Here is a 27,964-nt window from a genome sequence, read left to right as displayed (position 1 = left end):
TACCATGCTCCTTCATTATCCTTCTCAAAACTGGATCCATTCATGTTATTTTGTATACAAAAGTCCAAAGCATTTAACACCTTCCTGAGATGGCCCCAGCTGAAGTCTCTAGTCTATCTCCTGCACATACCCCACACACTTTACACCAAGCACACTACTCCTTTACTCCTCTAATCCTATGCACTTGCTTTTTTTTCCTTTGCCTACATCAATGCTTCTCAAATATGGTAAAGGATATATATTTTTTTAAATTTACAATCTATTGCAGGCTGATACATTTGTAAAATTTAATAAACACAAATTATACAAATTACTAGAAAAACAATCACATGCTTAAATGTCACAGCAATGGCAAAGTTTCTCATGCTTACAGTTCATTGTGGTAACTGTCTTATCGTGGACAGGTCAGAGAATCCACGCTGGTCCACGGACCACACTCCACACTGGTCTAGATTAACACTCCCTTCTCCCTACCTGGTGAGCCACCACCCACCCACCCCTCAAGGTCGAACTATCACTACTGGCTCCCTTATGCCTTCCCTGACATTGCGCCCCAAAGTCACATCCCGTTCAGTGTACTTACCACCCTTTTTCACACCTCTGTTGTAACTTAACATGTTATTACACTTTTCTGTTAAGTGTCAAAGAGCAACAAGCTCTTTGAAGTTAGGGATGTGTACGATTCATCTCTGCCTCTTGAGCCTTGTGACTGTCATGAGGTAGAAGGGCAGAAATATAATTGGCAAATGAATGGGTCCAACACACTTCTGTGGCGACATGCAGACAATCAGGGACTATAACAACTCTAAATAGACCTTTAATGACTGTGGTATGGTTTAGGACTTAAAGGTTGAATGGTCTAGGCCACGGGGACAGAAGTGGAGAGCTCAGTAGGCTGTCTGAGACTGCTGCTGGCGGTAGCCACCCCGGCGCATGTAGCCTTCGTTTTTGCGATAGCCATCCTTCTGGTCTGCAGGAGAGAGACAGGAAAGAAAGGAAGGAGGTGAGTGCCGGGGGAGAGGCAACAAGGGGCCAGGACCCTGGGAAAGTAGAGGAGATAGACCCACTCACCTCGGAAGTAGCCACCATAGGTGCCCTGCTTGTGGTCAAACACCCGCTCGTTATTCTCCACCAGGCTGCCCAGCTTCTCAGCCAGCTGCAGAGCCAGGTTCTGCTGGGCAGTGGGCTCAGTGCGGTGCATCACCACTGTCTGCGTTGGTTGGTCCAGGGAGGCCTGACAGGAGGAGGCAGAGGAAGGGGCATGACACAGATTGGACCCCCCATCCTAATCTCTCCATGACTCCCCTGCCCATTGACCACCCCTGGCCCTCACCATCAACTCCTCATTAATGATCATCTTGCTGATGATAGAGTGCACAGTGGGCAGATCCAGCTCAAACATGTCAGATAGTGTCTCCATGCTGGGAAGAAGGCAGAGAACAGGGGCAGTTAGAACGCTTGACTGCCAAGTTGAGCCCCTCTGCATTCCCAGGCCCAATCTACCTGATGGAGTCATAGACGCTGCTATAGGTGAAGAGGTAGGTCCTCAGAGACTCTTCCTGGATCTTCCTGGCGGGAGAGGAGAGAAAAGGAGAAAAGAGAGAGGTATTCAGGGAAGGAGACCAGCCAGTCTTTTCTTCCCCCACCCACCATGGCCTCCCTCTCTGCTCACCTAACCAGCATGCTGCGAACTTTGTCAGCCTCTGGGAAGAGGTCCCACACTTTCCCATTCATCTTCTCGTTGATGATAAAACTGTGGCAGGTCTTCCAGTCACCCATCTTCATGGCCTTAGAGGCAGCGACCACATGTTCCCTCATTGATTCAGGAGGACCTGAAAGATCGGGAATGAGGCAGGGCCTAGGGAAACCTGGGACCAGGGGTAACTGTGCCCATTAGCACTGTTCAAGGAGGAACAGAGGCCAGAAGATCAAACAACCAGACTAGAGACTCTCGCAGCCTAATATTAAGTCACTTAATACCTGAATAAATTTATTTAGGTTTGGACTAAATCAGTCCATACATGTGCTTCAGGCGATTGGCGAACCCTTGAAAATGTTGACAATCTGTTGTGTGCCCAGGCTTTCCTCAGGTTCTCACAGGTTCCTGGACCTAAAAAAAAAAAGTCTAACATCTCAACTGGAATGGTTTTTACTAAATTTCACTCATTCTTATATCACCTTCATGATCTTTGCCATATCCACAGATCAGTTACACTGTTATCAGCTTATTATTCTTCAAAGTGGCTCACTTCTTCTCCTTTAAAAATTTAGCCTCGGTCTAAATTATCCTTGCGAAATCATAGGCTGATTATGGACGTAGGCCCCCAAATACCATCACAGAGACAAACCGGAAGCTAGGACATGGCAAACAAGAGTAACTGGAATTCAGGGTAGACAGAGTGCAAAAGCTCTGAGACTAGATATGGGTGGCAGATGTAGAGAAACATGAACATGGCCGACCCTAGAACAGGCACAGCAAGCTCAAATGTGTGTATAGATCAAGCCCAGGTAGAAATGTGTGAACAGGGCTAAGTGTAAGGAAAAGCGCACAATCCTTTTGGATTAGCCTCCCTTTTAACACTTTTGAAAGAGCCAAAGTTAAGGCTCAAAGAATATTTCTCTACAAACAATTCAGTGCAAGGCTGAATAGAAATGGGCTTTTGGCCCCATTGCAGGGAGTAACTAAGAGAGGCAAAAACTGGTGAGCAGAGAGCCTTTCCCCACAGCTGCTACTTCAGCTCTAGCCACGGCTAGCTCTGTGGGAAGGCAGGCCCAGGTTTGCCAGATCCACCAAAACTCTAAGTCATGGAAATTCAGATTTTCATCAGAAATTGTCCCACAAAATAAAACATCACTATGTAAGCCAAACACAATTTGTCTAAGGGGCACCTGCACTTTAACATAACCACAAGCAGTGGAGGACAAATCTGTAAGGGGATATGGCTGTGGACAATAAGCTTGTCAAGTTCTTCTATGCACCAGCCTGACTGGACAGGCACAATGCAAATGCTTGAATCACAACTCACTCAACTCCTGCATGATCAGGTCTTCCAAAAGCAATCAAAGGAACCACTGTCAGGTTCTTGAATGATAAGGCTCTATTATAACTGGTTTGGCTTGACTATAATATGAATGAAGAGGAGAAATAGGAAAAAAAAGGTTAGAGGCACATATTAGCTGTGTTAAAGTTGGGCAAGTCACTTAACTTCTCTGTGCCTCAGTTTCTTCATTAGGAAAAAGGAGGTAAGTAATAATTGTACTTACATCACAGGATTATTTTTAATGTAGATTAAATGAACTATTATTTGTAAAACATTTAGAACAGCGCCAGAGAAGGTGTCATTAAATCAAATGGAATTACCTGGTGGGAGAGATATTCCCTTTAACTTCTCTTAATCCTTAATCTTAATTAGCCTAAATTAAGGAGAAAAGGATATTTGCTGCACTACAGAGCCCCACACTCACCCAGCAAGGGCTGTCGCTCGCCCACCCGCAGCTGGTGGTGGAACTGCTTGCTGATCATGCGCCGGCGGGCATCACTCTCATGGGCAGCCATGTAGGGGATCTCCAGGAGCATGGCAGACACTAGATAGACACATTCCAGCAGCTCCAGGTTGATGTGCAGATGGAAGGGTACCTGCCGGCGCCGCTCCACCTTCTCCTGCTCCTGGTTGCGCTCCTGCAGGCTGCGGAGCAGCAGACCCTGGCCCAGAAGCTCCTTGGCCCGGCCACTCGACTGGATGTCCAGCAGGGCGTTGTGTGCATCCTTGGTCAGGCCTTGGCGGAAGGCACAGATGCCCAGCTGCACCATGGTGCGGTTGTACAGGATCTGGGGGCAAAGGGTAACGCACTCTGAGGTGATGGCCAAGAGGCAAGTCACTCACTTATTCAACAAATATATGTGGAGCACCTACTATGTGCTGAGCATTAGTCTATGGGCTAGGGACACAGAATGAATCAGACAAGTCCCTTCCCTCCGTGGAGCTTATGTTCTAGGGGTGGGTGTATGGAGGACAAAATAACCTCACTTTGCACATGGTGATTCATGCTAAGGAGAAAAATAGGGCAGGAGAGGAAGTTAGGAAGGGAGTTCGCGTGGTGGTGGTGGCTCACCCACAATTTTATATAACTAGGGAAGGCCTCATTTTGAAGGGAATGTTTAAATAAAGACCTAAAACAGAAGAGGGAGAAAGTCATACAGGTATCTGAGGAAAAAGCATTCTAGAAAAAAGGAAAAGTGAATGCAAGGGTTCTGTGGAAGAACTGTGCCAGGTATATTGGAAGAATAGGGAGGGCAATGTGGTTGGGCTGGTAAAAGAGGTCATCATGGACTGGGGGATAGGCAAGTGTAAGCCATGTTAAGGATTCTAAAATGGGAAACCATGGGAAGATTTTGAGCAAGTAGGTATTATAGCTTGACTTAATTTAACAGGGTGACTCCAGCTGCTGTATTTAACAGCACAAAGGGACTGAAGGGATACAAAGGCAGAAGCAAAGAGAGATCAGAAGGAAGATGATGGTGGCTCAGAGGGTAGGAGGGGAAGTCTAAGGAGTGGTTGGTCAGATATGGATTTTGAACAGAAATGGCTGGGGAATCAGAGGTGGCATGTGAAGAAAAAATAAGAATCAAGGATGACTCCAAGGTTTCCAGTTTAAGCAACTGGAAAGATAGACTTGCCGCTAATTAAGATATGGGAGACTATACGTAGTACAAATTTTGAGGGAAAAAACTAAATCTTTATTAACAACAAGAACAAAAATATAGAGATCAATACCAGTCATGAACACAGATGCAAAAAGCCTTTAAAAAAAATTAGCAAATAAAATCCAGCAATATGGATATATCTCAGGTATGAAAGGTTGGTATAAAAACCTAAAATCATGGTTACTCATTATATGAACAGGATAAAGGAGAAATAACTGTGTGTCATTTCACCAGATGCAGATAATTATTTGACAAAATTCAAGATTTATTTATGACAAAAATTCTCGGCCAACCAGGATTAGAAGAGAGCTTCCTCAATCTGAGGAAGGGCATCTACAAGAAACCTACAGCTCACACCATAATGGTGGTGAAATGTTGACTGCTTTCCCCACTCAGCCTGGGAACAAGGCAAGATGTCTTCTCTTACTACTTCTATTCAGTACTGCCCTGGAGAATTAAATCATTGCAATATAGCACAAAAGGGAAATAAGATACAGATTGGAATAATAATAAAACTGCTTCTATATGCAGATGATATAATTATTTAAGTAGAAAATCCTAAGGAATCTATAAAATAACTAGAATAAATGAATTTACAAAATGGCAGGATGCAAAACCAATACACAAAAATTGTTTTTATATACTGGGAGTTAATAATTAGAAAATGAAATTTAAAAATGCATTTACATTAGCACAAAATAAACAGGAATAATTTTCTACACTGAAAACTACAAAACATTGTAGTCTTTCCGGCCAGTCGCCACCACGGCCACCACCAAAACATTGTAGGGGCTGGCCAGTTAACTCAGTTGGTTAGAGTGTGGCGTTATAACACCAAGGTCAAGGGTTCAGATCTCCATACCAGCCAGCTGCCAAAAATAAACATTGTACAGAGAAATTAAAGAAAAAATTAAATAAAGAGAAGGATTAAAAGCTTCAATATTGTTAAGATGTTAATTCTCCTTATATTTGATTAACAGATTCACCATAATCCCAGCAGGCTTTTTTGCAGAAATTGACAAGCTGATTCTAAATTTTTTTGTCGCTGGCTAGCTCTGATTCTAAAATTTATGTGGAAACAAAAAGGACACAGAATATTCAAAGCAATCCTGAAAAAGAACAAAGTTGGAGGATTCATGACAGTGTGGAGGCTGGCTGGTTAGCTCACTCAGAGTGGGGTACTGATAATACTGAGGTCAAGGGTTCAGACCCTGTACCGGCCAGCTGCCAAAAAAAATAAAGACAGTGTGGGACCCGCATAAGGATAGACAAAAAGATGAATGAATGGAATTGAATGGAGAGCCCAGAAATATACCCACCCTCATAAGGTCATGTTGTTTTTCATGTGGTTTTCCACAAAGGCACCAAAGTAATACAATGGGGAAAGAAAATCTTTTCTACAAATGATGCTGGAACAACTAGGTATCTGTGTGTGTGAATAAAAGAATTCTTTTTTTTTTTTTTTTTTTTTTTAAAAAAGATGACCGGTAAGGGGATCTTAACCCTTGACTTGGTGTTGTGAGCACCACGCTCAGCCAGTGAGCGAACCGGCCATCTGTATATGGGATCCGAACCCGGGGCCTTGGTGTTCTCAGCACCACACTCTCCCGAGTGAGCCACAGGCCGGCCCAAAATAAAAGAATTCTGATCCCAATCTCACACCATATGCAATAATTAAACAAAGATGAATCATAAGTCTAAATGTAAAAGCTAAAAGCATAAAAGCTTACAAAAAAAATAGAAAAAAGAACATCTTCATAAATAGTGAGTAGAAAAGTTTCTTTAGACAGAACCCAGAAAATAAATGTAAGAGAAAAAAACTGATAAATTAGACTTCATCAAAAGGCATGGTTAAGAAAATGAACAGAAAAACCACAGACTGTTAAGAAAATATTTGCAAGTGCCAGCCCATGGCTCACTTGGGAGAGTGTGGTACTGATTAACACCAAGGCCACAGGTTTGGATCCCTATATAGGGATGGCTGGTTAGCTCACTTGAGAGAGTGTGGTGCTGACAACACCAAGTCAAGGGTTAAGATCCCTTTATCAGTCATCTTTAAAAAAAAAAAAAAAAAAAAAGTATTTGCAAAACATATCTGACAAAGAACTGGTTATCCAGGATATATAAAGAGCTCCCACACTTCAGTAATAAAAAGATGAACAATCAAATTTTTAAAAAAACGGGCAAGAGTTAACCAGACATTTCATGAAAGTATATAAATGCCCGATAAACATAAAAAAAGTCGTCAATATCAACAGTCACCAGGGAAATGCAAACTAACACCATGTGAGATATCATTACACAACCAACAATATGGCTAAAATTAAAAAGACTGACAATACCAAAGTTGACAAGGAACTCTCATACATTATTGTTAGGAGTGTAAAATGGTATAATCAGTTTTAGTTTTCTATAAAACTGAACATACACCTACACTATGATCCAGCAGTTACACTCCCAATCATTCACCCAACAGAAATTAAAACACACATCCCCACAAAGAAAAGAATGTCCACAGCAGCTTCATTTGTAATGGCCAAAAACTACAAATAGACCAGGTGTCCACCATGAAGAGAACAGATAAAGTAATATGTTCATACGGTGGAATGAAAAAGAACAACTAAGAGAGCTGTTTAAAAACCACCACCACCACCAGACAGGTTCACCAAACATTCTACACATAAATATTTCCTAATTGTCTTGAACACACACTTAACAGGAGCTATACTTTCAGACACAGCTTTAATACTTCCTCCAGATGAAAAGGTCCTCACTGTACTGCCACACACAAAATTACTTGTTCCACTATTAAGTTCCAAAACATCACATTTCCTCTTAGTATAACAACTTCTTAAAGGGTCTTTTTCATCTTTCTAAAGTAAGATGATCTCTTAAAGTTCCAAACCAGATACACAGTAGGTAAAATAAATGTTGGTTAAACTCAAACCTCTCTCTATCCCAGAGGAATCTAATGCTGCTGAACAGTACAAAATATGTGTTAATATGCAGGAGGATCAAAGAATGCTGGCATCTGGGAAAGATCAAGCATCTGCTTAAATCGGCACTAGCCAGACAGGTGGCTAATCTGGTTAATCTGGTTTGCCCAAACAGAGGACCGGGGCCTGGCCTCTCTTTCACACCTGGGCCATTATGCCTCCTCATCCTACCTGCACTGGTGGGTCTGCATGCTGAATGTTGTCTTGCAGGTGGCTCATGAGCATGAGGTCACGGGCCTGGTACCAGCGGGAGTGCAGAGCATGATGATAGATGTGGCACAGAATGGCGCATGTGCGGATGCGGTCGGTGCGGTCCTTGGCATAGATGTACTTGCACAGTCTCTCCATCAGCACAGCTGAGTCCTCACCCTCATTTTCTGCTTGGTCTTGCTCAGACTGGGGGGGGGAAGGGAGGTGGTTGGAGGAGGATATCCAGGAAAGACAATGGCTTTAAAGTGGTTCAGACTCTAGCAACCAAAGATGAAACTCTATCCAGCCAGATTCTAACCCCTTGGTTTCCCTCTGTGTTCCACCTCAGGAAGTCCATAAAGCATAAGAGATTTTCTATAAAGTCCTGACAGACACACAGGACAGATCAACCCATCCCTCTCCCCCGACACGACTGCCAAGCACTCACCTTTGAGGAGCCCTCAGGAGGGGCAAGCTGCCGCTGATGGGCCTTGTAATCAAACTTGTAGTAGGTGTGGAGGATGCGCCTCAGGTAGACACGGCAGATCTCCTCAGTGGTACCCTTCTCCTCCAGGTAGCGTTGTACACGCTCGATGATGGCACACACCTGTGCCTCATCCTTCAGATGCTCCACGTACTCTGGCAAGGAAAGCATCCACCCTCATCTCAGCCAGGCATCCAGGCTTTTCCAACCATCCGTCCCCAAGAAAAATCTACTCACTGTGCCCTGAAAACACCATCCTCTCCCACAACCTACAACGTTCCCGTCCAAGACCTTAGGAATAAGGGCATGCAAGGTCTGGCCCTTACATCACCTCCCCTTATTGTACTCCAACCACACTGGCTTTCTTTTTATTTCTGGAACACGCCAAGCTCACCTTCTGTCAGGCGCGCTCTTCTTCTGACTCCTCTCCTAATTAACTCCTTTTCCTCATGGGATCTCACTTCAAATGGCCCCTACCTAAAGATGCTTTCTTCAACCATTGTCTAAAACAGCCACTCCCCCTAGTCACTTTCTTTCACAGGGCCCTATTCTAATTTGCTCTTTTCTTTTTTTTTTTTTAAAGATGACCGGTAAGGGGATCTTAACCCTTGACTTGGTGTGGTCAGCACCACGCTCACCCAGTGAGCGAACCGGCCATCCGTATATGGGATCCGAACCCGGGGCCTTGGTGTTATCAGCACCGCACTCTCCCGAGTGAGCCACGGGCTGGCCCTTAATTTGCTCTTTTCATTATCTAAAACTATCTCACTTATTATCTTGCCATTGCTATCTGTTGAATTGCCTTTCTCCAGTACCAAAGATAACCCTATAAGCTTGGAGACCTCTGGGTGCCTTGTTCATCACTACACCTTGACTTGATGAGCATGATCACATTTTTACTGAGTAAACTGTCCTGCACTTTCCCATCCCAATGCCTCTGATCCAATCTAAATAAGCCAACTGAATGTCTTACCCCAATGGTCTTCAAACTACAGTCCCCAGACCAACAATATCACTAGGAAGCATGTAAGAAATGCAAATTATTGGGCTCCACCCAGACCCACTGAATCAGAAACTATGGGAGTGGGGCCCAGAATCTTAACAGGTCCTCCAGTATAAATGCTGGGGCAAGGAAAGGCTGGCTTTCCAAACACTGATTTAGTATAATCCTTACAAAACCCTAAGGTCAGTATTATTCCCTGCACTTTTCCTCTCATCAAAGCCCATGCTTGCTCAGGCTCACCTTGGGAGTGAGGATCAGTATTTTGCATTATTTTGGTAAATTCTTCATCCATTCGTTCCACCAGAGTTAGGATACAGCCACGGACACGCAGTGGCTAAAGAGGAAGGCAAAGGAGGAATAAATAAATTAGCCCAGATTACAGTCCCAAACCTTAACTCTTCAGTCTCCAATAAGCCTTCCCAAAGCATGATATATGTCTCCAGTTATCCTGCCAATTCCTCCCTTTACCTGGTCAACATTTTGCAAGTTCTCACTCTCTTCCAGAATGTTCTCTCCAACAAAGATGTTGGGATTTGCAAACAAGATGTCCATCAGCTCATTAATGCAGTCCAGGCACTTCTGCCACATCTCCGGCTACCAAGATCAGATGGCAGAGTCAGAAGTGTTGGTGTGGAATAAGCGGACGCCTCCCAAGAGCCCCTTCACCAGGAATCTGTGGGGCCTTCAACTACCAAGACTGTTTCCACCTTCCCTGACCCACCAGCTCAGCCCTGACATGCCCCTCTTCGTTGCCCTCACCTTCATGTATGTGGCTAGGTTGGGGTTGTAGTCATAGAGAGAGGCAATGATATTGAACTTAATCTTGACAATGACGCCCTCCCCCAGATTGTTTTCCGAAGCAATCTGAACCAGCAATTGTAGCAGTTCAATCTGGGCAGCACTAGAAGGGAACAGAACTGGGTAAGGCAAATCAAAAAGTCTCATTTGGTCATAAAGGATGCCCTCTTCAGACAAGCAAGGCAGCCCATTCCTGATACCCCTATCCTTACTACCTATATACTTGCTTCTCCTCTATAAATCCCAGCAGAAACAGCAATAATGTTAACAATCCTGGAATGGCGTAAAATGCTTTCACATCCACCATTCTCCTCAGTCGCTTACTAAAGAAGGTGAGCAGTTTACAGATAGGAAAACAATCCCAAAAGGTTAAGTGATTGGTTTAAGGTCACACAAAGAATGAACAGCAGAAAATGGACAGGTATGTTCCAAGTAAACTGTGCCTCTACAATAGCCACACATAGATCCTCTCAAAACAGAACCATTTCCCCACCAACACCCACACTGTGTCATAGAGAAAAAGAGCTTTCACCCTGTAATCCCATAGCCCCAGGCCCATGAATCTCACCGATCAGTTCCTTTCTTGCCTCGTGCCTGTAGGATCTCATTCAGTTTCTTGATGACAACAGCGTGGGTAATCTCAGTTCCCTTGGCAAACATTTTTGGCTTCTCCTGGGCCAACACACATCCTCTGTCATGTGCAGGCCAAACAGGAACCCATTCTTGCCTTTTTTCCCACCCTGACCCAGAGGGTACCTGTATGCCCTCCCAAAGTGTTCCCCAATTCACTTTAATTCCAAAATCCTCACCTTCACGAGGGGCACTCCACCCCGGACCCTCTCCCACTCCCCGCCTTCATTGTCCTCTTCCTCCTCATCCAAGCGCTTAGACTTCCTATCATGCTTCTTCTTGGCTTTGTCCTCCCGTTTCTTCTCAGCTGCTCTCTTGTCCTCCTCTGTGGTGGGGGCCCTGCCAGGAGACATGGGAGAAGATGAAAGACCAGCCCCTTCCCACCTCTACGGCTCTATTTACCCAGGTCTGTCGCCACATTATATCCATTAAGATATTCTTATGAAGGGAATGGTACACCAGATGTAATAAGGCATAGGTGCTAAACAGGCCACTGCACTCATAGGAACAACCTGTCATGTTGCTCCAAAGTTAACCTCTAAGGTTTTCCAAAGAATCCATATACAACTTATTTTCTTTCATACTAGTTGCTCTGTCTAGACTCACCTTTTTACTAGTTACCAACTAATCGGTTTACCCAAAAAAAGTGCAAAATTTTTTTTTACTGTTTCCAAACAATCTGCCCTTCCCCCCTTTCTCCCCTCTAACAACTGATTAAATTCTGAATTTAAAAAAAAACAGTTGCTCAAAAGAGAAAAAGATTACTGGCCATCTCAAATGGTCCTAGGCCACTTGATGTTGCCTGAAATTACCTCTAGATTTTAAGACTTTTGTAACAAAATGTAAGCCAGATGACAGAGACAAATTATCTTAAACTTTACATAGATACTGATGAAAAAATCTTTCTAGAAAGACTCAACAAGTATTTGAATCCTTATCTGTAATTGTCAAAAACCACCACTTGGACATTTACAAATAAATTTCATTTTAACTGCTTAAAATGTTTGAATGTTTTGGTAATAGTTTATAAAGTTACCAGTTGGATTAAAATTTCTCCTTGCCAAAAGACTAATCCCATAACCATTAATAAAAGCTTATGGATTTTCTCCCTATATCACTGCAAGATTCTCTAATGATAAACACACTTTACAGATAAAATCCTTTGCAAATATGCAAATGTGTTCATTAAACTGAAACCCTTTGGTCCATATCATCCCCAAAGCTCTGAGAAGATCAAAGGATCTAATGCTATTTTAAAGTCAATGCTTCACAAGAACTTAACCTGCCTTGGTCTAAGGTTTTACTCCTGCCCTAAAGATACAGTAATCCACACCTCAAAAGCACACTCCCATCCTATGAAATGCTAACTGAAAGACCTAAGACTTGGCTTGACCTCTCTTATGACAGATTATACCTTGGTATATTCACATCCTGTTAGAAATGATCAGAAAATGGGTGTTTATGTTCTCAGTTATATATCCAACAAATGCAAGCTACATTTTTAAAAGGATATCACCAGAGACACCGCTACTTAACACACAGTTAAGAGAGTAAAGATTAATTATTAAGAGATACCAATAGAAGCCAGGCCTCAAACTACACTGAAAAGGACCATGCCTTTTTTCCATGCCTTCTTAACTGCAAGTACTGATCCAAAGCCCCAAGATATCCACCCTTGCTCAGGATCCTTGGATGTGCAGTCTCACTGGAGATCCTCAGGTTCATTTTTAAAAAGGCCTCTAGAAGCAGATAACTCTTAGAAGTAGACAGCATTTCTTAAGATTTCACAGGTCAACCAAGTATAGACAACTTCTTCCAAAAACCTTCAGATCAAGATCCATAATTGAGACATCAGACTTATGTTTTTTTTATTTATTTTATTATTTATTTATTTTATTATTTAATTTTTTTTTATAATTTATTTTATTTTATTTTTTAAAATTTATTATTATTTTTTTTTAAAGATGACCGGCAAGGGGATCCCAACCCTTGACTAGGTGTTGTCAGCACCACACTCAGCCAGTGAGCTAACCGGCCATCCGTATATGGGATCCGAACCCGGGGCCCTGGTGTTATCAGCACCGCACTCTACCGAGTGAGCCACGGGCCGGCCCAGACTTATATTTTATTATCTCTGTCTTCATCCTCTTCTACTTCTCTTTTTGTTTTGGAGGGTGTAGTGGATTGAATTATATCCCCCCAAAACTCACTGAAGCTTGAATTGTGTCCCTCAAGTTTTAGGTATTAGAAACTTAGACCCCATTGTGACTGTTAAGAGGGTGGGAAATCCTATTGTGGTAATTGAAAGGTGGAGCCTTGAAGAGGTGATTGGATTGTAGGACCAAGCCATAGTGAATGGATTAAAAATGGTGGTCAGGAACGTGGTTCTGAGGGCTTTAAAAGAAGAGGAGAGTCTCTCTATGCTCTCTCAGCTTCCACCATCTTGCAATGTGAGACCCCTGAGTCACTGTCGCCACCACCAGATGGACATTGGACTTCCCAGCCTCAGAAACTTCAAGCGATAAATTTTGTTTTCATATAAATTACCCAGTTCCACGTGTTTTTTTTTGTTATAAGCAACACAAAACAGACTAATATGGGGGGGCAGGTATCTGGTACAGGGATCTGAACCCTTGACCTTGGTGTTATCAACACCACACCCTAACCAACTGAGCTAACTGGACAGCCCTCTTTTCTATTTCTTTTATGTTAGTCTTTTTGGCTCTTTTTTCCACTAGCTAGTCTTTCCAATGGTTAATTACCCAAGTTTCAAAACAAAAATCTTGGTTGCTCACATTTGATTAAGAATCCAACAGTTACTTATCAGAAAGGGGCTAAGACCTCTTTCATCAGTTTGTTCTTAAGAACTTCTACCCCAACTACAAATTCAGAAACATAAATGTATAGTCTTTAACTTATCTCTAATGTGGCCCAAATAACAAGTTAAAAGATTTAAATATTGTAGCCCCAAACTAACATAAATTCCCTACTTAAAAATTAACCTTAAATAGAATTAATCTCAAATACTGGTCAGTTAACACTAAGTCCATGCAATAAACATCTTATTGTTCCTGGATAATTATTTTACAAAGAACATATCATTTAACCAATGAAGAAACAAGCCACTTGATTGAAGTTCACTAATCTGATTCTTAATTTTTTTTTTTTTTGGTACCTGTTTGCTACAGGGATCCAAACACTTGACCTTAGTGTTATAAGGCCATGCTCTAACCAACTGAGCTAACAGGCCAGCCCACTACGCTGATTCTTAAAGACATTCACCTAGATAGGCTTATCCTGATCGGAGAATTAAATATAGGTTCTAAATGTTTCTTATATCTGTGACTGTGCTATTTTTCTGCCCAAACCCACTAAAGCACATATCCAGGTGCTTTAATGTTGCCAGACAGCTTTATCCTGCATCAGAAAGAGACTGAAGCTCTCAAGAATAAACCTATTCCCTTTATGAGTTTGTTTTAACCAAAATATGAAGGCTGTGAAATTCTGATAAGGGAAAGGATACAGACTGGTTTAATATGGAGATGCTGAAAAAAGATACTGGCAGACATTATAGACAGCTTATCGTGTTTTCCATAAAATCCATCAACCCTTGTTGGCTTTTTACTTAAGCAGAGCTAATGAGTTTACACAAAAAAATGTGCAAACAAAATTCACTGTTCTGTAGGAGTCTCCTCTCCTTGTTCCTCTTTTTCCTACATAAGTCGTTTTTTGTCTTGGTTGGAAATCAATCCAAAAATTGGTCTCCCTTGTTATGCAAGTGAAATAGTGTATGAAGTATTCTTTGACGCTACAAAGGCATAAACTCTCAATGTCAAAAAGCGTTTGACACCTGAAATTCTCCTCCTGCCTCTTCCCCTCAACCCTTTTGTTCTTTTTGGGCAGCTGGCTAGTACAGGGATTGAACCCTAGACCTTGTTATCAGCACCATGCTCTAACCAACTGAGCAACCGGCCAGCCCCTAATACCTGAAATTCTAACCTTATTTCTTCGAAAGTCTTTCCTCAACACTTACTCAACTAATTTTAGATTTTTTTCTTTTTTGGTTAGGTATATAAGGTAAAATCTCACAGGTTTAAAAAAAAAAAAAAAAAAAAAAAATCAAGGGTAATTTCTAAAAGACTTGCATAGAACTCCCAAACTGGCAGAGAGGACACATACTAAAAAGGAATAAATGAATATAATCTAGAAAAATTTTTTTGAAAAAAAAAAAAAAGAAATAAAAGATAAAAAAATAATCTCAAAATAATCATGCTGAATGAAAGAAGCCAACCCTCCCAGTTATATACTGTATGATTCCATTTATACAAAATTCTTGAAAATGCTAATGTATCTAGTAATAGAAAACAAATCACTGTGCCAGCCAGCCACCCACACAGAAAACAAAAGCAAATCAGTGGATGCCCAGGAAAGGGCGAGGAAAGCAGGGCAGGAGTGGAGGTTTAAAAAGGGGCATAAGGAAATTTTTAGGTGTGATAGATATTGTTTTGATTGTGGCAATGGTTTCATGGGTGTAAACATATGTCACAACTTATCAAATTGTTAATTTGAAATTTGTACAGTTATATGTCAATTATATCTCAATATAGCTATTGAAACTTTTTATTTAAAAAAAGAGGACATGGGGCTGGCTGATTAGCTCAGAGGGTTAGAGCATGCTGTTTTAACAGTAAGGTAAAGGGTTTGGATCCCCTTGATGTCCAGCTGCGAAAAAAAAGACAATGATAAACAGAAAGTATAATACATAATAAAATGGTAAGAACAAGCCCAAATACATTAATAACTACAATAAATGTAAATGAACTAACTTGCCAGATAACAAGCAGAGTTCAAGTTCTAGAGAAAGTGGTGACTGGCACAACAATGAGAATGTATTTAATGCCACTAAACTGTACACTTAAAAATGGTAAATTTTAGGGCCGGCCCGTGGCTCACTCGGTAGAGTGCGGTGCTGATAACACCAAGGCCCCGGGTTCGGATCCCATATACGGATGGCCGGTTCGCTCACTGGCTGAGCGTGGTGCTGACAACACCAAGTCAAGGGTTAAGATCCCCTTACCGGTCATCTTTTAAAAAAAAAAAAAAAAAAAAAAAAAGGTAAATTTTATGTTATATACAAGAAAAAAAAAGCAGAGATGATATGAGATAAACAAAACAAATAAACCACAACACTTATAAGAGAAACCCCTAATCATAAAACAGAAAGTTCAAAACAAAAGGACAGGAAAAAATCTATGTGGGCCTTTTTCATAGATGCCCTTTATCACGTAGAGGAAGCTCCCTTCTATTCCTTCTTTGCTGAGTGTTTTTATCATGGAGTATTAGAATTTTTTCAAATGCTTTTTCTGCATTTATTGAGATGACTATATGGTTTTTGTCCTTGGTGACAAAGATGACTGGTAAGGGGATCTTAACCCTTGACTTGGTGTTGTCAGCACCACGCTCACCCAATGAGCTAACCAGCCATCCCTATATGGGATCCGAACCCATGGCCGTGGTGTTTTCAGCACCACACCCTCCCGAGTGAGCCACGGGCTGGCCCAGTGAGCTTGAGATTTTACTCCTTTGGGGTACACAGTAGCAGGTATCACCTTTATTTCAAAGGAGGAAGCTGAGACCCAAGAAAGTTAAGTAACTTACCCAAAGTTGCACAGCTACTAAATGACTAAAGGTTTGGGCCAGATTCCAGATCAGAATCCTTCCCCATTCCATGACTGTCCCAGTAAAATTCATGAAGGCTTGCTGCAGTCTATATACTAAGAGGTTCTAAGGAAGGGTGACAAGAGTGGGAACTACCACTGAGGGCTCACCACCTGCCAGTCCTGACCTGAGCCACCTCCATACATCAGCTCCCTACATTCTTGCAGCTATCCTGGGAGGCAGAGTCCCTGCCCCATTTTACAGATGAGAAAATTGAATTTTAGAAAGGTTAAGTAGCTTGTCCAATACCGCACAGCTAACAGGTGCCAAAGTGAGATTTACACCCAGTCCATGTGAAGTAAAGTAGTGGTTAAATATTTGGAACCTGGAGCCTTCAAATCACATCTTCAGGACACATTAGCTTTGTGGCCTTAGCCAACTAATATACTTGACTCTCTGAGATCTCTCTGTAAAGTGGGAGCAGTTGGCCTCTACAAGCTAAAAGGACTCCATGGAAGAAGCGACAAACTTCATGATTAAAGGCTTTCTACCCTCCCCACCAGAGCCCTCTGTCCCACAACTTTCCTTACTTTTTAAGGAATTTTGAGGCCAGTGCAGTTTGTTTCCCTTCTTCCTCCTCTGAGTCTGAATCCGAAGACGTTGAACCTGTGTCCCAGTCTTCATCATCTTCAGACTCTTCTGAGTCCTCATCTTCATCCTTAGAGAAAAGAGGATCAGCAGGAAGAATATAGGGAGACTGGCTGGTCTCTCTGCTCTCCCTGTTAACACATGTTCCAGAGACTTTTCAGGAGCATAACAAGAGTGGTTATTTGTGGAATCAAGGTTATCAAGAGCTGGAATGAACCACCAACACCCAGAGAGAAGTTGTAAGTTGCCCCAGGGACACAGCTCCCCAGGAGAAGACCCGGGCACAGCATCTAGTTCTCCAGATTCCAGTTCACTCAGTGCTCTAATCTAAGAAGTCTGGTCTCAAACCAAACTCTACTAAATCCCACACTTCCAAACCCTAAGGTTCTATAAGTCTTTTCTTCTTCCCAGGGACCCAAGAATGATCTCTGACAGGAGAATTACCCCTCAGTCTAACCTTGGCTCTTACCTCCATCTTTCTGAGGAACTTACGACTCTCCCCAGAAGGAGCCTCTGATTTCTTCTTCAAGAAAGTTGCAGCACTGACTCCATCCTCATCCTCATCCTCATCCGAAGAACCTGGTAAGAAGGGGGTGGGGGAGAGAAGCTAGAATACTGAAGAGTAAGACTGAAGGGAAACCAAGAAGCCAAGCCAAGGGAACCCCTAACTATGGACTTCCTATTTGCAATAGCGTCTCCTCTCTCACCTTCTGAATCCTCCTCATTCTTTTCAGCATCTTCATCTGCAGACTGCTCGGGGTTCTGGACAGAGGGAAATGAGAGAATAATTAAGATACCTGCCAACCACAACCCCATCCCATCCCTCCACCCCAGATAGTTTTGTAATGACTCCTTCTCCAGTCACACCCTCCCCCCCAGTTTGCAAATGCTTTTTTGAGTTTCAGAAACAGGGTCACTATTCCCACAGTTCAAATAGTCTATCTCTAGCATCCCCACCTGCTTGTAGCTTGTGATATGGGACTCAAAATCTCGGTTGTATTTTCGGATCTTCTGGCGCAGCGTGCTCAGAGCCTTGGCATTATTCTTGTTCATCTTCTTCTTCCCTTCCTTATCTTCCCAAAGCTAAAGGAAAGAGGGAAGAGAGAGAGAACAGGAACATGAGATGAAGTCGTACTTCCTGAACTGCAGACTTCACCACCACTTTTGTGAGTCTTGCTCTCTGTATACCATCTGTACTACTTATTAACTATGTCTGTTGACTTATTTTTTTAAAGATTCTTCATATATCATCACTAAAAGTACAAAACCATGAATAAGAGGTGGTAATAAACATAAATTCAATGAAGTTCTTGGCCAAAAAAGGTTCTTTTCCTTGCTTTATACCATTTCTTGTGTTCTGGGAAAGACTATATACAATAAGGCAAGGAACCCAGAAGAGACATGACCCTTGGAAGCAGATTAGGAGCAGGTCCAGGCCCATACTCCCTCCTAGATCCTCCCTCACCCAGATACCACACCTCATTAAGATAGTCCTCGAGGTCAGCAAGGATGCGGATATAGAACCGGGGGACACCTTCCTTGTCCACAATGCTCTTGGCCTTCCCATATGCTTTTCCCAGGAGCTCAAACTCTTCCAGGCACTTGGTGACATCCCGAATCTTCATGGCATTACGGATGGTCCGGATAAGATTGGTCAGCTCTTCGAACCTGGGTTAGAAGTCCCATACCACATTGGACATGTCCACCATGGAGAAAACTCACTACTGCTCCCAGAGATTTCCTATCATCCAGCCTCCCCATGGCCTCACCTCTTGTCCTTGGCACTTCGGACAACTCTCTTGGTATCTTCTTCATCCTCACTTAGTAACAATGGCCTGTTTGGAAGGAAGCGAGACCATTAACCTGCTTTCCTAGTTCCAGTCTTTCCAAATTTCCCTATTTCTCTTCTCAGATGGAGTAGGTAGAACTGAGTAACTCAAGCCATCCATACCACATCCATCCTCTTTTTGACTCTTCCTCTTCATAGCCTCATCCTATACGAGGGAACTTCAAAAAGTTCATGGAAAAATAGAATTAAAAGAGAATACAAATCATTTCCATGAACTTTCTGGAGACACCTCATACAACTCAGCCTTTTTTTTGTTTGTTTTTTAAAAGATGACCAGTAAGGGGATCTTAACCCTTGACTTGGTGTTGTCAGCACCATGCTCTCCCAAGTGAGCTAATCCCTATATAGGGGTCCGAACTTGTGGCCTTGGTGTTATCAGCACCACACTCTCCCAAGTGAGCCATGGGCCAGCCCTGCAACTCAGTCTTTTAAGTCTACTTCAAGTAAGGCCTTTCATAAAACATAGCACAAAGATGAGCATCCTCTCAAAAATTAATAAATGAAGGTACATATTTACTGTGTGAGACAACTAGTTACGTAAAAACACAAGTTACTATAGAAGTAAAGGAAAGAAGTAAAGGAAGGAAGTACTATAGAAGTACTGGAAGAAATAAAGGAAAAGGGTACTGCAGCTATAACGAATGGAAAAAGCCTTCAAAGAGGTGGTATCTGAACCAGGTCCCAAAGTATGAGAGGCCAACAGCAAGGTAAAAGTCTCAATGGCTATAACATGTTCATTGGTAGTATTTTTCTTTAATGAGAGATCAGACCAGACTCACAGTATTCAGCTGGCAAGAATACCTCCATCTTTTCTTTCCATTTTTAAAATTTTTCCAATTATTTTCTATTTTATGGCAAGTGATGTTGGTTTTCCATTTGTGGCAGTGATATGAAATTATATTGATATTGGCATATATATGTATACACACACACATCCCCACACATGAGAGTTCTTCAAAAAGTTTATGGAAAGATTTATATTATCTTTTAATTCTATTTTCCACGAACTTTCTGAAGTACCTGTGTGGGCGTGCGCATATATATAAAAAACATATACGCACAGACATACGGTAAAAATAACGAAGGTGGCATGTGATTGACAGATGTTTGAGAAACAACATTCTATTGTTTCAAAAAGTAAAAGAATTTTAGAGCCAGCCAAAGAACCCTCCCTTCCGCACTGTCTCTCTTGTGCTCAAGCATAAGCCCCCCAAAAGCCTTGCCTGTGACCCTTTTTCTGCCTGTTTAAAAAAATTTTTTTCTTTGTTTTAAAAAAAATTTGCAGAGGTGGGGGAAGGGTATTTAAGTGGAAGTAAATAACAAGAGAATAACACATGTTTAAGAATCTGCCTGCAGGGCCGGGTGATGGACTTCAGAGTAACACCAGAGGGCTCGCAAATACCAACCAAACATTTCGGGTTTCCTTCTGTAAGCAGTGAGAGGTCACTGAGGATTTTTTGGTGGTAAAAGTGGTTGTGACTTTTCTGAGTTTTGGAAAGACCAGTATGATGCAGAGCGTGCGTGAGAGGGCAGAGGGGAGAGGAGGAAAGGAAGGAAACAGAAGGTACTGAATCAGATCCGGCCAGTGGGAAGTCTCTTCTCTGTGACTCTATCCCTTGTACCTGGTGGGTGTACTCCGACAATTCACAGCACTCTAAGTGAAGGTTGTCCCTCCAACACTGCTCCGGTCCCTTAAACTCTCGCCGTCCCACCTCCACTCCCCTCCCGCATACGCGGCCTTGAAAACCCGGCCGAACCCCGTACTACTCGCGTGGTCACCACGGCGCAGTCCCTCCAACTCACTGTTTGCCGTAGTTACCCCCGACAGGCTTGGTGACGAGATCCTCCCCGGAGAGGGACGACTCAGACTCGCTGTCCGAACCGGTGGTGAAAAACCGCGACATGGCGACGGCGCTGAGGAGCTACGGCCGGTGCGGCCCGACCTGCGGGAGAGCCGGAGCGTCACGGGCCACGGGAAGGGGCCCAGGCCACCACCTCCCGACCCCCAGCCCCTCACCAATCCCCGCCCGTACCCCGAACTGGGGCTCCCACCTCAAAGCACGAGGCCCAAGAAATACGAACCAACTCGATTGAGTCCGCGAGTCACACCGCGGTACCCCAACAGCGGAAGCGCTGACAGAGGGAAAGGCGGGACCTGACGTCACTCCCGGGAAACGCCGACCAACTGCATTGGGCGACTACAAATCCCAGCAGCCTTCGCGCCACACAGGGGCGGAGACAAGCTGCGTAACAGGGCGCTACGACCGTGGCGGGAGGCTTCACAAGACCGACCGTTCTTTGGTGTCATGATTCAAAACACACAGAAACCCTGGCCTCACTCCTGAACGGTGGAATCAGAATCTAAAGAGTCATACAATTTAAGTTCGAATCCCAGATCCGCTGCTCGTGCTCCTAACTCTGTGCTTCGGTCTCCACAAGCTACAACATAAGGGCAATAATAGCACGTACTTCACAGTGTGTTATGAAAATAAAATGATTTTGTATATGTGAAGCATTTAAGACAGTGCCTTGTCCAAAATAAGCGAGTATTCATTCATTATTCCACAAATAGTTATTTAATGAGCATTAATTATGAACAAGCAATGTCTCAGACAAAACATAAAAGGTTCCTAATTCCACAAGGAACTCACATTCCAGTGACGTGACATAATTAACAAGTAAACGAATAAAATATAATTCCAGAGAGCAATAAGTACCATAAAGACATTAAAATGAAAAAAGAAAGAAATAGAAAACTAATTTAAAAAGTAATAAAAACAAATAAACAAAAAAATACATTAAAGTGACTGATGAGACAGAAAGATTATTTTGGATAGGAAAGTCAAGACCTCTCTGAAGAGATGATATTTGAGCTGAGATCCAAATGACAGGAAGTAGAGAGCCATAGGGAAGGTCGTTAGGGAAAAGAGCGTTCCCAATAGGCGCAAAGGCCCTGAGGCAGAAATGAGCTTGGCCACCTTCTAGGAATAAAGAGAAGGCCAGTGTGCTATTGATAAAGTGGGCAAGGCATTAATAGTATAGTAGTACACAATACTAGATCATGCAGGTCCTTGTGGGTGTGTGGATTTAAATCCAGGTGGGGAGAGAGGGAAAAAAAATCAAGGCAGGTTGGAGAAGCCGAAGCCTTAGGAGTGGTTTTAGCACAGGGACTGTTTTACATTTTTTAAAGATGGTTTCATTCATTCAGCATTTGCTGCTCCTCTGGCCCTGTGTTTAGCATTAGAGGCACAATGCTCCCCTGAAAGAAGAGTGGGAATTAGCAGATTGGGGGGAAAGAAGGAGGTAATTTTAGGTAGAGAAACAGTATAAACAAAATCCTGGTGGAAGAAAAACTCAGGACACATTCACTGGCTGGTGTATTGGGGTTAAAATGTGGCAAGGCCTCTACAAACCCTTGCCTGTCACCTCTGTTCACCCTCCTCTCTCCTCCTCCCCCTTCTCCTCTCTGTCTCTTTGTCTTTCTGTCTCTCTCTCTCCCTTTCTCTCTGTCACTTTGTCTCTCTCTCTGTCTCTCCCTCTTTCCCCCTCCCTCCCTCTCTCCTCCCTGCAGATCCACTAAGTTCTGACATCATCCCCTTCACTTCCCAAAACAGAAATTGAATGCACCGAAATTGCCAAGGGAGGCTAAGGTAAAGGATAAAAGAGGTTGAGTGAGATGAAGATCAATGTCACTGAAAATGAAGAAATGCAAGTTTGTACTGAAGTAAAAGCTACTGATTTTAAAGTGGTTTCCCATTATCCCAAGACCCTAATCATTTGCAAAGACAAGATCATGTCAAATTCTTAATTTTTTACTAATCCTTTATGAAGCCATTACGAAAATTTTCAATTTAACAGGAAGGGGACTCTTTCAGTAAAGTTTTTATTGAAGTATGACATAAACTCAGCTGAGTGATATCCTAAGTGCCCATCTTGGTGAGTTTTTACAGAACAAGCATACCTGTGTAACCAGTGCCCATGGCAGGAAACAGAATGTGACCAGACCCCCCCCCCACCCAGACTCCCTTCCTGTATCCCCTCCAGGCACTGCCCATGAGGCTTCTTAAATTTTATTTAATATTGTGAAATATTTCAAACACAGAGACAAGAATAAAAACTGTTTTATGTTTTTAGTTTTTGGAGGCTGGCCAGTTACAGGATCAAACCCTGGATCTTGCTGATATCAATACCACAATCTAAGCAATTGAGCTGACCAGCCAGCCCAAGACTATTCTAATAAACATCAATAAACTATTCTAATAAAACCCACAACCTACGCAGCATTGTCAAAACTTAGTATATCACATACTGCATTTGCTGTGGCTCATTTTTTTTTTTTTTTGAAAGAAAAAAATACACTTGAGACATGCTAGATAAATGGAAATCTTACTTAATGAACATGGTTCTTTGTACATCCACAAATATCTTTAAAGTATTCAGCATATGTCAGATAGTGGTATGAATGATCTCTCTTTATTTTTAAATAATACACGTACATTATTACAAAATGTAAATGGTGCAAAAGAATATTCAGGGAAAAATAAATTTCCCTTCCACCCTTGACGTCCAGTTCTCAGCTTTTCTCCCCAGAGGCAAGCACAATGATCAGTTTATAGTGTCATCTTACTGATGTCTCTTCCCCCCCATATAAATATATGAAAGGATGTAGATTATGTATTATATATGTATAAGGATTATATAGATAAGGATATTATTTATGTGTATATGTGTATATATATATAGGGCAGGCAGAGAGAGAGAGAGAGAGAGAGATCTGGAATATATATATATATCCCTATCCCTACTCTTTTTTCCTGCATCTTATTTCATTATTCACATACCTTGCAGCTCATTCTATCAATGCATATGGATCTGTCTCATTGTCTTTAGTGACGGAATATTGTTCCATGATATGGCACACTATAAGAAGTATTTCCTCATACTGCTATCGGTGACTGCCTCTTTTAAATACTCACGATAATCCTCATACCGGCCAGCTGCCAAATAAATACATATTCACAATAATCCTGCAAGCCAGGCATTATTGTCTCCTTTCAGAGAGGAGGATGTTGATGTCCTATGAGGCTGTGTGACTTGCCCAAGGTCACATTGATAGCCTATATTCCAACCCAAACGTCACTCCACAGCCATTTGAACTGTTGAGAGCTGTGTTGTTATGGAGCTAGACTCCAACCATTTTTGAGTTGATGCAACTTGGCCATGGGGACAGAATAGATGGGAATGAGGGCAACTGACTAAAGAAAACCTAAGGATTTCTTCCTTTATGAGCATTACTAAGCTCTGTAACTGGAGCCAAACATAACATGAGCATTTTTTTGTTGTTTTATTGTTTTATTTTTTGGCATCTGGCCAGTACTTAGATCTGAACCCGTGACCTTGGTGTTATAACACCTCACTCTTAACTGAGTTAACTGGCCAGCCCTTGAGCTTTGTATATATAGAATTATAAGGTATATCTGTCCTCTTTTGCATCTGGCTTCTCCTGCTAACCATAATGCCTCTGAGATTCATCCATGTTGTTACATGTACTGCTAAAAGAGTTCATTTGTTTTGATGGCTGAATGGTCTTCAATTGTATGACTGTGCCACAATGCATTCATTCTGTTGATTGGATTGTTTCCAGTTTGGGACTATTATAAATAAAGCTTTATCAACTTTTTTATACAAATATTTTTGTGGACGTAAATACTTATCCTTTTGAGTAAGATAGCTGGGTAATAGAATGAGTATACATTGTGCTTCAGTAAATACTGCCATGCTCTAAGTGAACTTATTAAGGAGAAAAAAGGAAAATATTTTTATTAGAAAGTTGTATTTAAATATGTAAATGCTGAGACATGATTTCCTAGAAGATATAAAGAAGTTGCCAGATATTTGCACCTACTTACAATGACAGGTTGGATTTATGAAAAAACAATTCTAGCATGAACAAATGTTGAACTTTTTCTGTATATTTGACACTTAAAAATAAGTATGTGTATATATACTTAGCATTTTTCTGTTTTTTTAATCTTTTTTTTTTTTTTTTTTAAAGATGACCAGTAAGGGGATCTTAACCCTTGACTTGGTGTTGTCAGCACCACGCTCAGCCAGTGAGCGAACCGGCCATCCCTATATAGAATCCGAACCTGGGGCCTTGGTGTTATCAGCACCACACTCTCCCGAGTGAGCCACAGGCCGGCCCAATCTTTTTTTTTACTTAGCATTTTTATACATACTTAGATTCATGGTGAATGAGGCAGCTACAGTGCAGCTGGAAAACAATGGGTATTGCCTTCAATGAAGGGATTTTCCAAATATAGTGAACAGTTCGTGGTGAATATCCAAACAAAACAAAATAAAAAGATTCAAATAAAACAAAATAAAATCTTCCTTTAAAGTACATGATGTCTTAGTCATCTCAGGCCACTATAACAAAATACCATAAACCGAGTGTCTTAAACAACAAACAGCTATTTTTAGCAGTTCTGGAGGCTGGGAAGTCTACAATATATGTGTTGGCAGATTTTGTGTCTGATGAGGGCTATTTTTCTGGTTTGCAGACAGCAGCCTTCTTGCTATATCCTCCCATGGTGGGGAGAGAGACCTCCTGTCTCTTTCTCTTTTTATAAGGGCATTAATTCCATCATGAAGTCCTCATGCTCATGACCTAATCTAACACCAATTGCTTCCCAAATGGCCCACCTCCAAATACCATCACACTGGGGATTAGGGCTTCAACATATGAATTTGGTGTGTGGGGAACGAACATTCAGTCCATAGCAACATGATGGTTGAATTTCTGAAAAATTCAGTGCATATTAAAACCACACAAGAAATACATTGGGTTCGTATGTAAAATGAAGTTAGATTCTTGGCACATATTGTTAGATTCTTGGTAGACTTTGAACAACCCCACAGACAAACTTCCAAATGACCCTAAGGGGCAGTACCATCCCACTGAGAACCACTGTTCAAGACCTGCCCTGTCCAGTGTAGTAAACAATAGCCACGTGTGGCTTGTTAAATTTAAGTTAACTAATTAATATTAAATAAAATTAAAAGTTCAGTTCCTGAGCCACATTTCAATCAGGGTCAAGGGTTCACATCCTCATACTAGCCAACTACCAGAAAAAAAAAAAAAGAATAGACCTAAGACCAATGGAATCTAATTGAGATTCCAGAAATAAAACCCCACATTTACAGGCAATTGATTTTCAACGAGGCGTCACAACAAATCAATAGGGAAAGTCTTTTCAACAAATGGTGCTGGGACAACTGGATATCCACATGCAAAAGAATGAAGTTGGACCCTATGTTGGGGGTCCCCAGGGTCACCCCCAGTTTCACTGATTTGCTGGGAAGACTCACAGGGCTCAGCATATAGTCATACTCAAGGCTATGATTTATTAAAATAAAAGCAAAATCAGCAAAGGGAAAAGGAAGGCATATGGGGCAAAGTCCTGGGGAAACCAGACAAGCTTCCAAGGGTCCTGTCTCAGTGGAGTCACACAGGATATACCTAATTCCCCTAGCAATGATTTGTGACAATACATGTGAAATGTTCCCAACTAGGGAAGCTGATTAGAGATTCAATGCCAGCCTTCTTATTGGAGGCTACTTGCATTGGCCCTCTGCCTAGCATGTACCCAAATTCCAGACTCCCAGAAGGAAAGCAGGTGTTCAGCATGAACCATACTGTTTGGGCAAACAGTTTAGGCACACCGAGCCATTCTAATCAGTCAAGGGTGGGGATCCTCCTGAAGTATAAATTCCCAGACTCCAGCCAACGGCCAATCTTGCAAGTAGTCCTGTTCAGTTAGTGGTTTGAGTCTGCTACATTAATTCTTCTCTTTACAGACCCCTACATCACACCACAAGCAAACAAACTAACTAACTAACTTAGAATGAAACAAGACCTAAATGTAAGAGCTAAAACTATAAAACTCTTAGAAGAAAACATAGGGGTAAGTCTTCATGACCTTGGATTTGGCAATGGTTTCTCAGATATGTCACCAAAAGCACAAGGAACCAAAGAAAAAAATAGATGAAAAGGACTTCATCAAAATAAAAAACTTGTGTATCAAAGAACACCATCAAGAAAGTAAAAGGACAACACACAGAGTGGGAGAAAATATTTGCAAATCATGTATCTTATAAGGGACTTGTACACTCAAAAATACAAAACAAATAATACAATTTAAAAATGAGCAAAGGATCTGAAGACATTTCTCAAAGGAAATATAAGTGTGGCCATTAAGTACACGAAAAGATGTTCAACATTGTTAGCCATCAGGAAAATGCAAATCAAAACCACAATGAGATACCACTTCACAATCACTAGAATGGCTATATTATTACAAAAGCCAAACCAACGAACCAACCAAACAAAAGGAAAATGGGAAGTATCGGTAAGGATGTGGAGAAATTAAAACTCCCATATCTGCTGGTGAAATGTAAAATCGTGCAGCCACTTTGGAAAACAGTCTGGCAGTTACTTAAAGGATTAAACTATAGTTACCAAATGTCCCAGAAATTTCACTCCTAGATATTACCCAAGAGAAATGAAAAACACACGTCCACACAAAAATTTGACGTTTATAACAGCATTATTTACCATAAGCCAAAAAATGGAAACTCAAATATCCCTCAACCAACAAATGGACAAACAAAATGTTGTATATGCATACAATGGAATAATATTCAGCCATAGAAAGGAATGTGTAACATGAATGAACCCTGCAAACATTAAGCTAAGTGAAAAAAGCCAGACACAAAAGACCACATATTACATGATTCCTTTCATGCAAAATGCCAAGAATAGGGAAATCTACCGAGACAGAAAGTAGACTGTTGGTTTCTTAGGACAGTGAGGGATTGGAAGAGTAGGCAGGGGATAGCTATAGGATATACAGATTTCTTTTTATTTTTTCTAAAATTTTTATTTATTTATTATACATTATTTATGGGGTATGGAGTTGACTATCAGTATTTGTGTACAGTA

General features: G+C 41.7%; 1 protein-coding gene across 2 annotated transcripts; it reads right to left on the bottom strand.

Annotated features, from left to right (window-relative positions):
• Window positions 1-801: 801 nt before the first annotated feature.
• LOC134379567 (eukaryotic translation initiation factor 3 subunit C) lies at window positions 802-21,098 on the bottom strand. Of its 2 annotated transcripts, none has more exons than XM_063098525.1 (21): window positions 21,043-21,098; window positions 20,764-20,903; window positions 18,881-18,946; window positions 18,590-18,779; window positions 18,069-18,194; window positions 17,819-17,873; window positions 17,581-17,690; window positions 17,054-17,181; window positions 10,985-11,144; window positions 10,744-10,847; window positions 10,137-10,278; window positions 9,846-9,971; window positions 9,618-9,711; window positions 8,339-8,529; window positions 7,873-8,097; window positions 3,466-3,829; window positions 1,673-1,832; window positions 1,504-1,569; window positions 1,334-1,421; window positions 1,072-1,234; window positions 802-970 (listed from the first exon to the last, which is right to left on the bottom strand). In XM_063098525.1, the coding sequence occupies exons 2-21, from the start codon at window positions 20,862-20,864 to the stop codon at window positions 888-890; spliced, it is 2,742 nt and encodes a 913-aa protein (XP_062954595.1). In that variant the 5' UTR covers window positions 20,865-20,903; window positions 21,043-21,098; the 3' UTR covers window positions 802-887. The 2 variants fall into 2 exon arrangements, with proteins under 2 accessions (XP_062954595.1, XP_062954596.1); XM_063098526.1 differs by having other exon boundaries at window positions 21,013-21,094.
• Window positions 21,099-27,964: the final 6,866 nt, after the last annotated feature.

This window comes from Cynocephalus volans, chromosome 6 (assembly GCF_027409185.1).
Source record: "Cynocephalus volans isolate mCynVol1 chromosome 6, mCynVol1.pri, whole genome shotgun sequence".
Lineage (NCBI taxonomy): Eukaryota > Metazoa > Chordata > Mammalia > Dermoptera > Cynocephalidae > Cynocephalus > Cynocephalus volans.
Note: the sequence above shows the minus strand (reverse complement) of the source record. Positions and strands in the feature narration are given on the sequence as shown.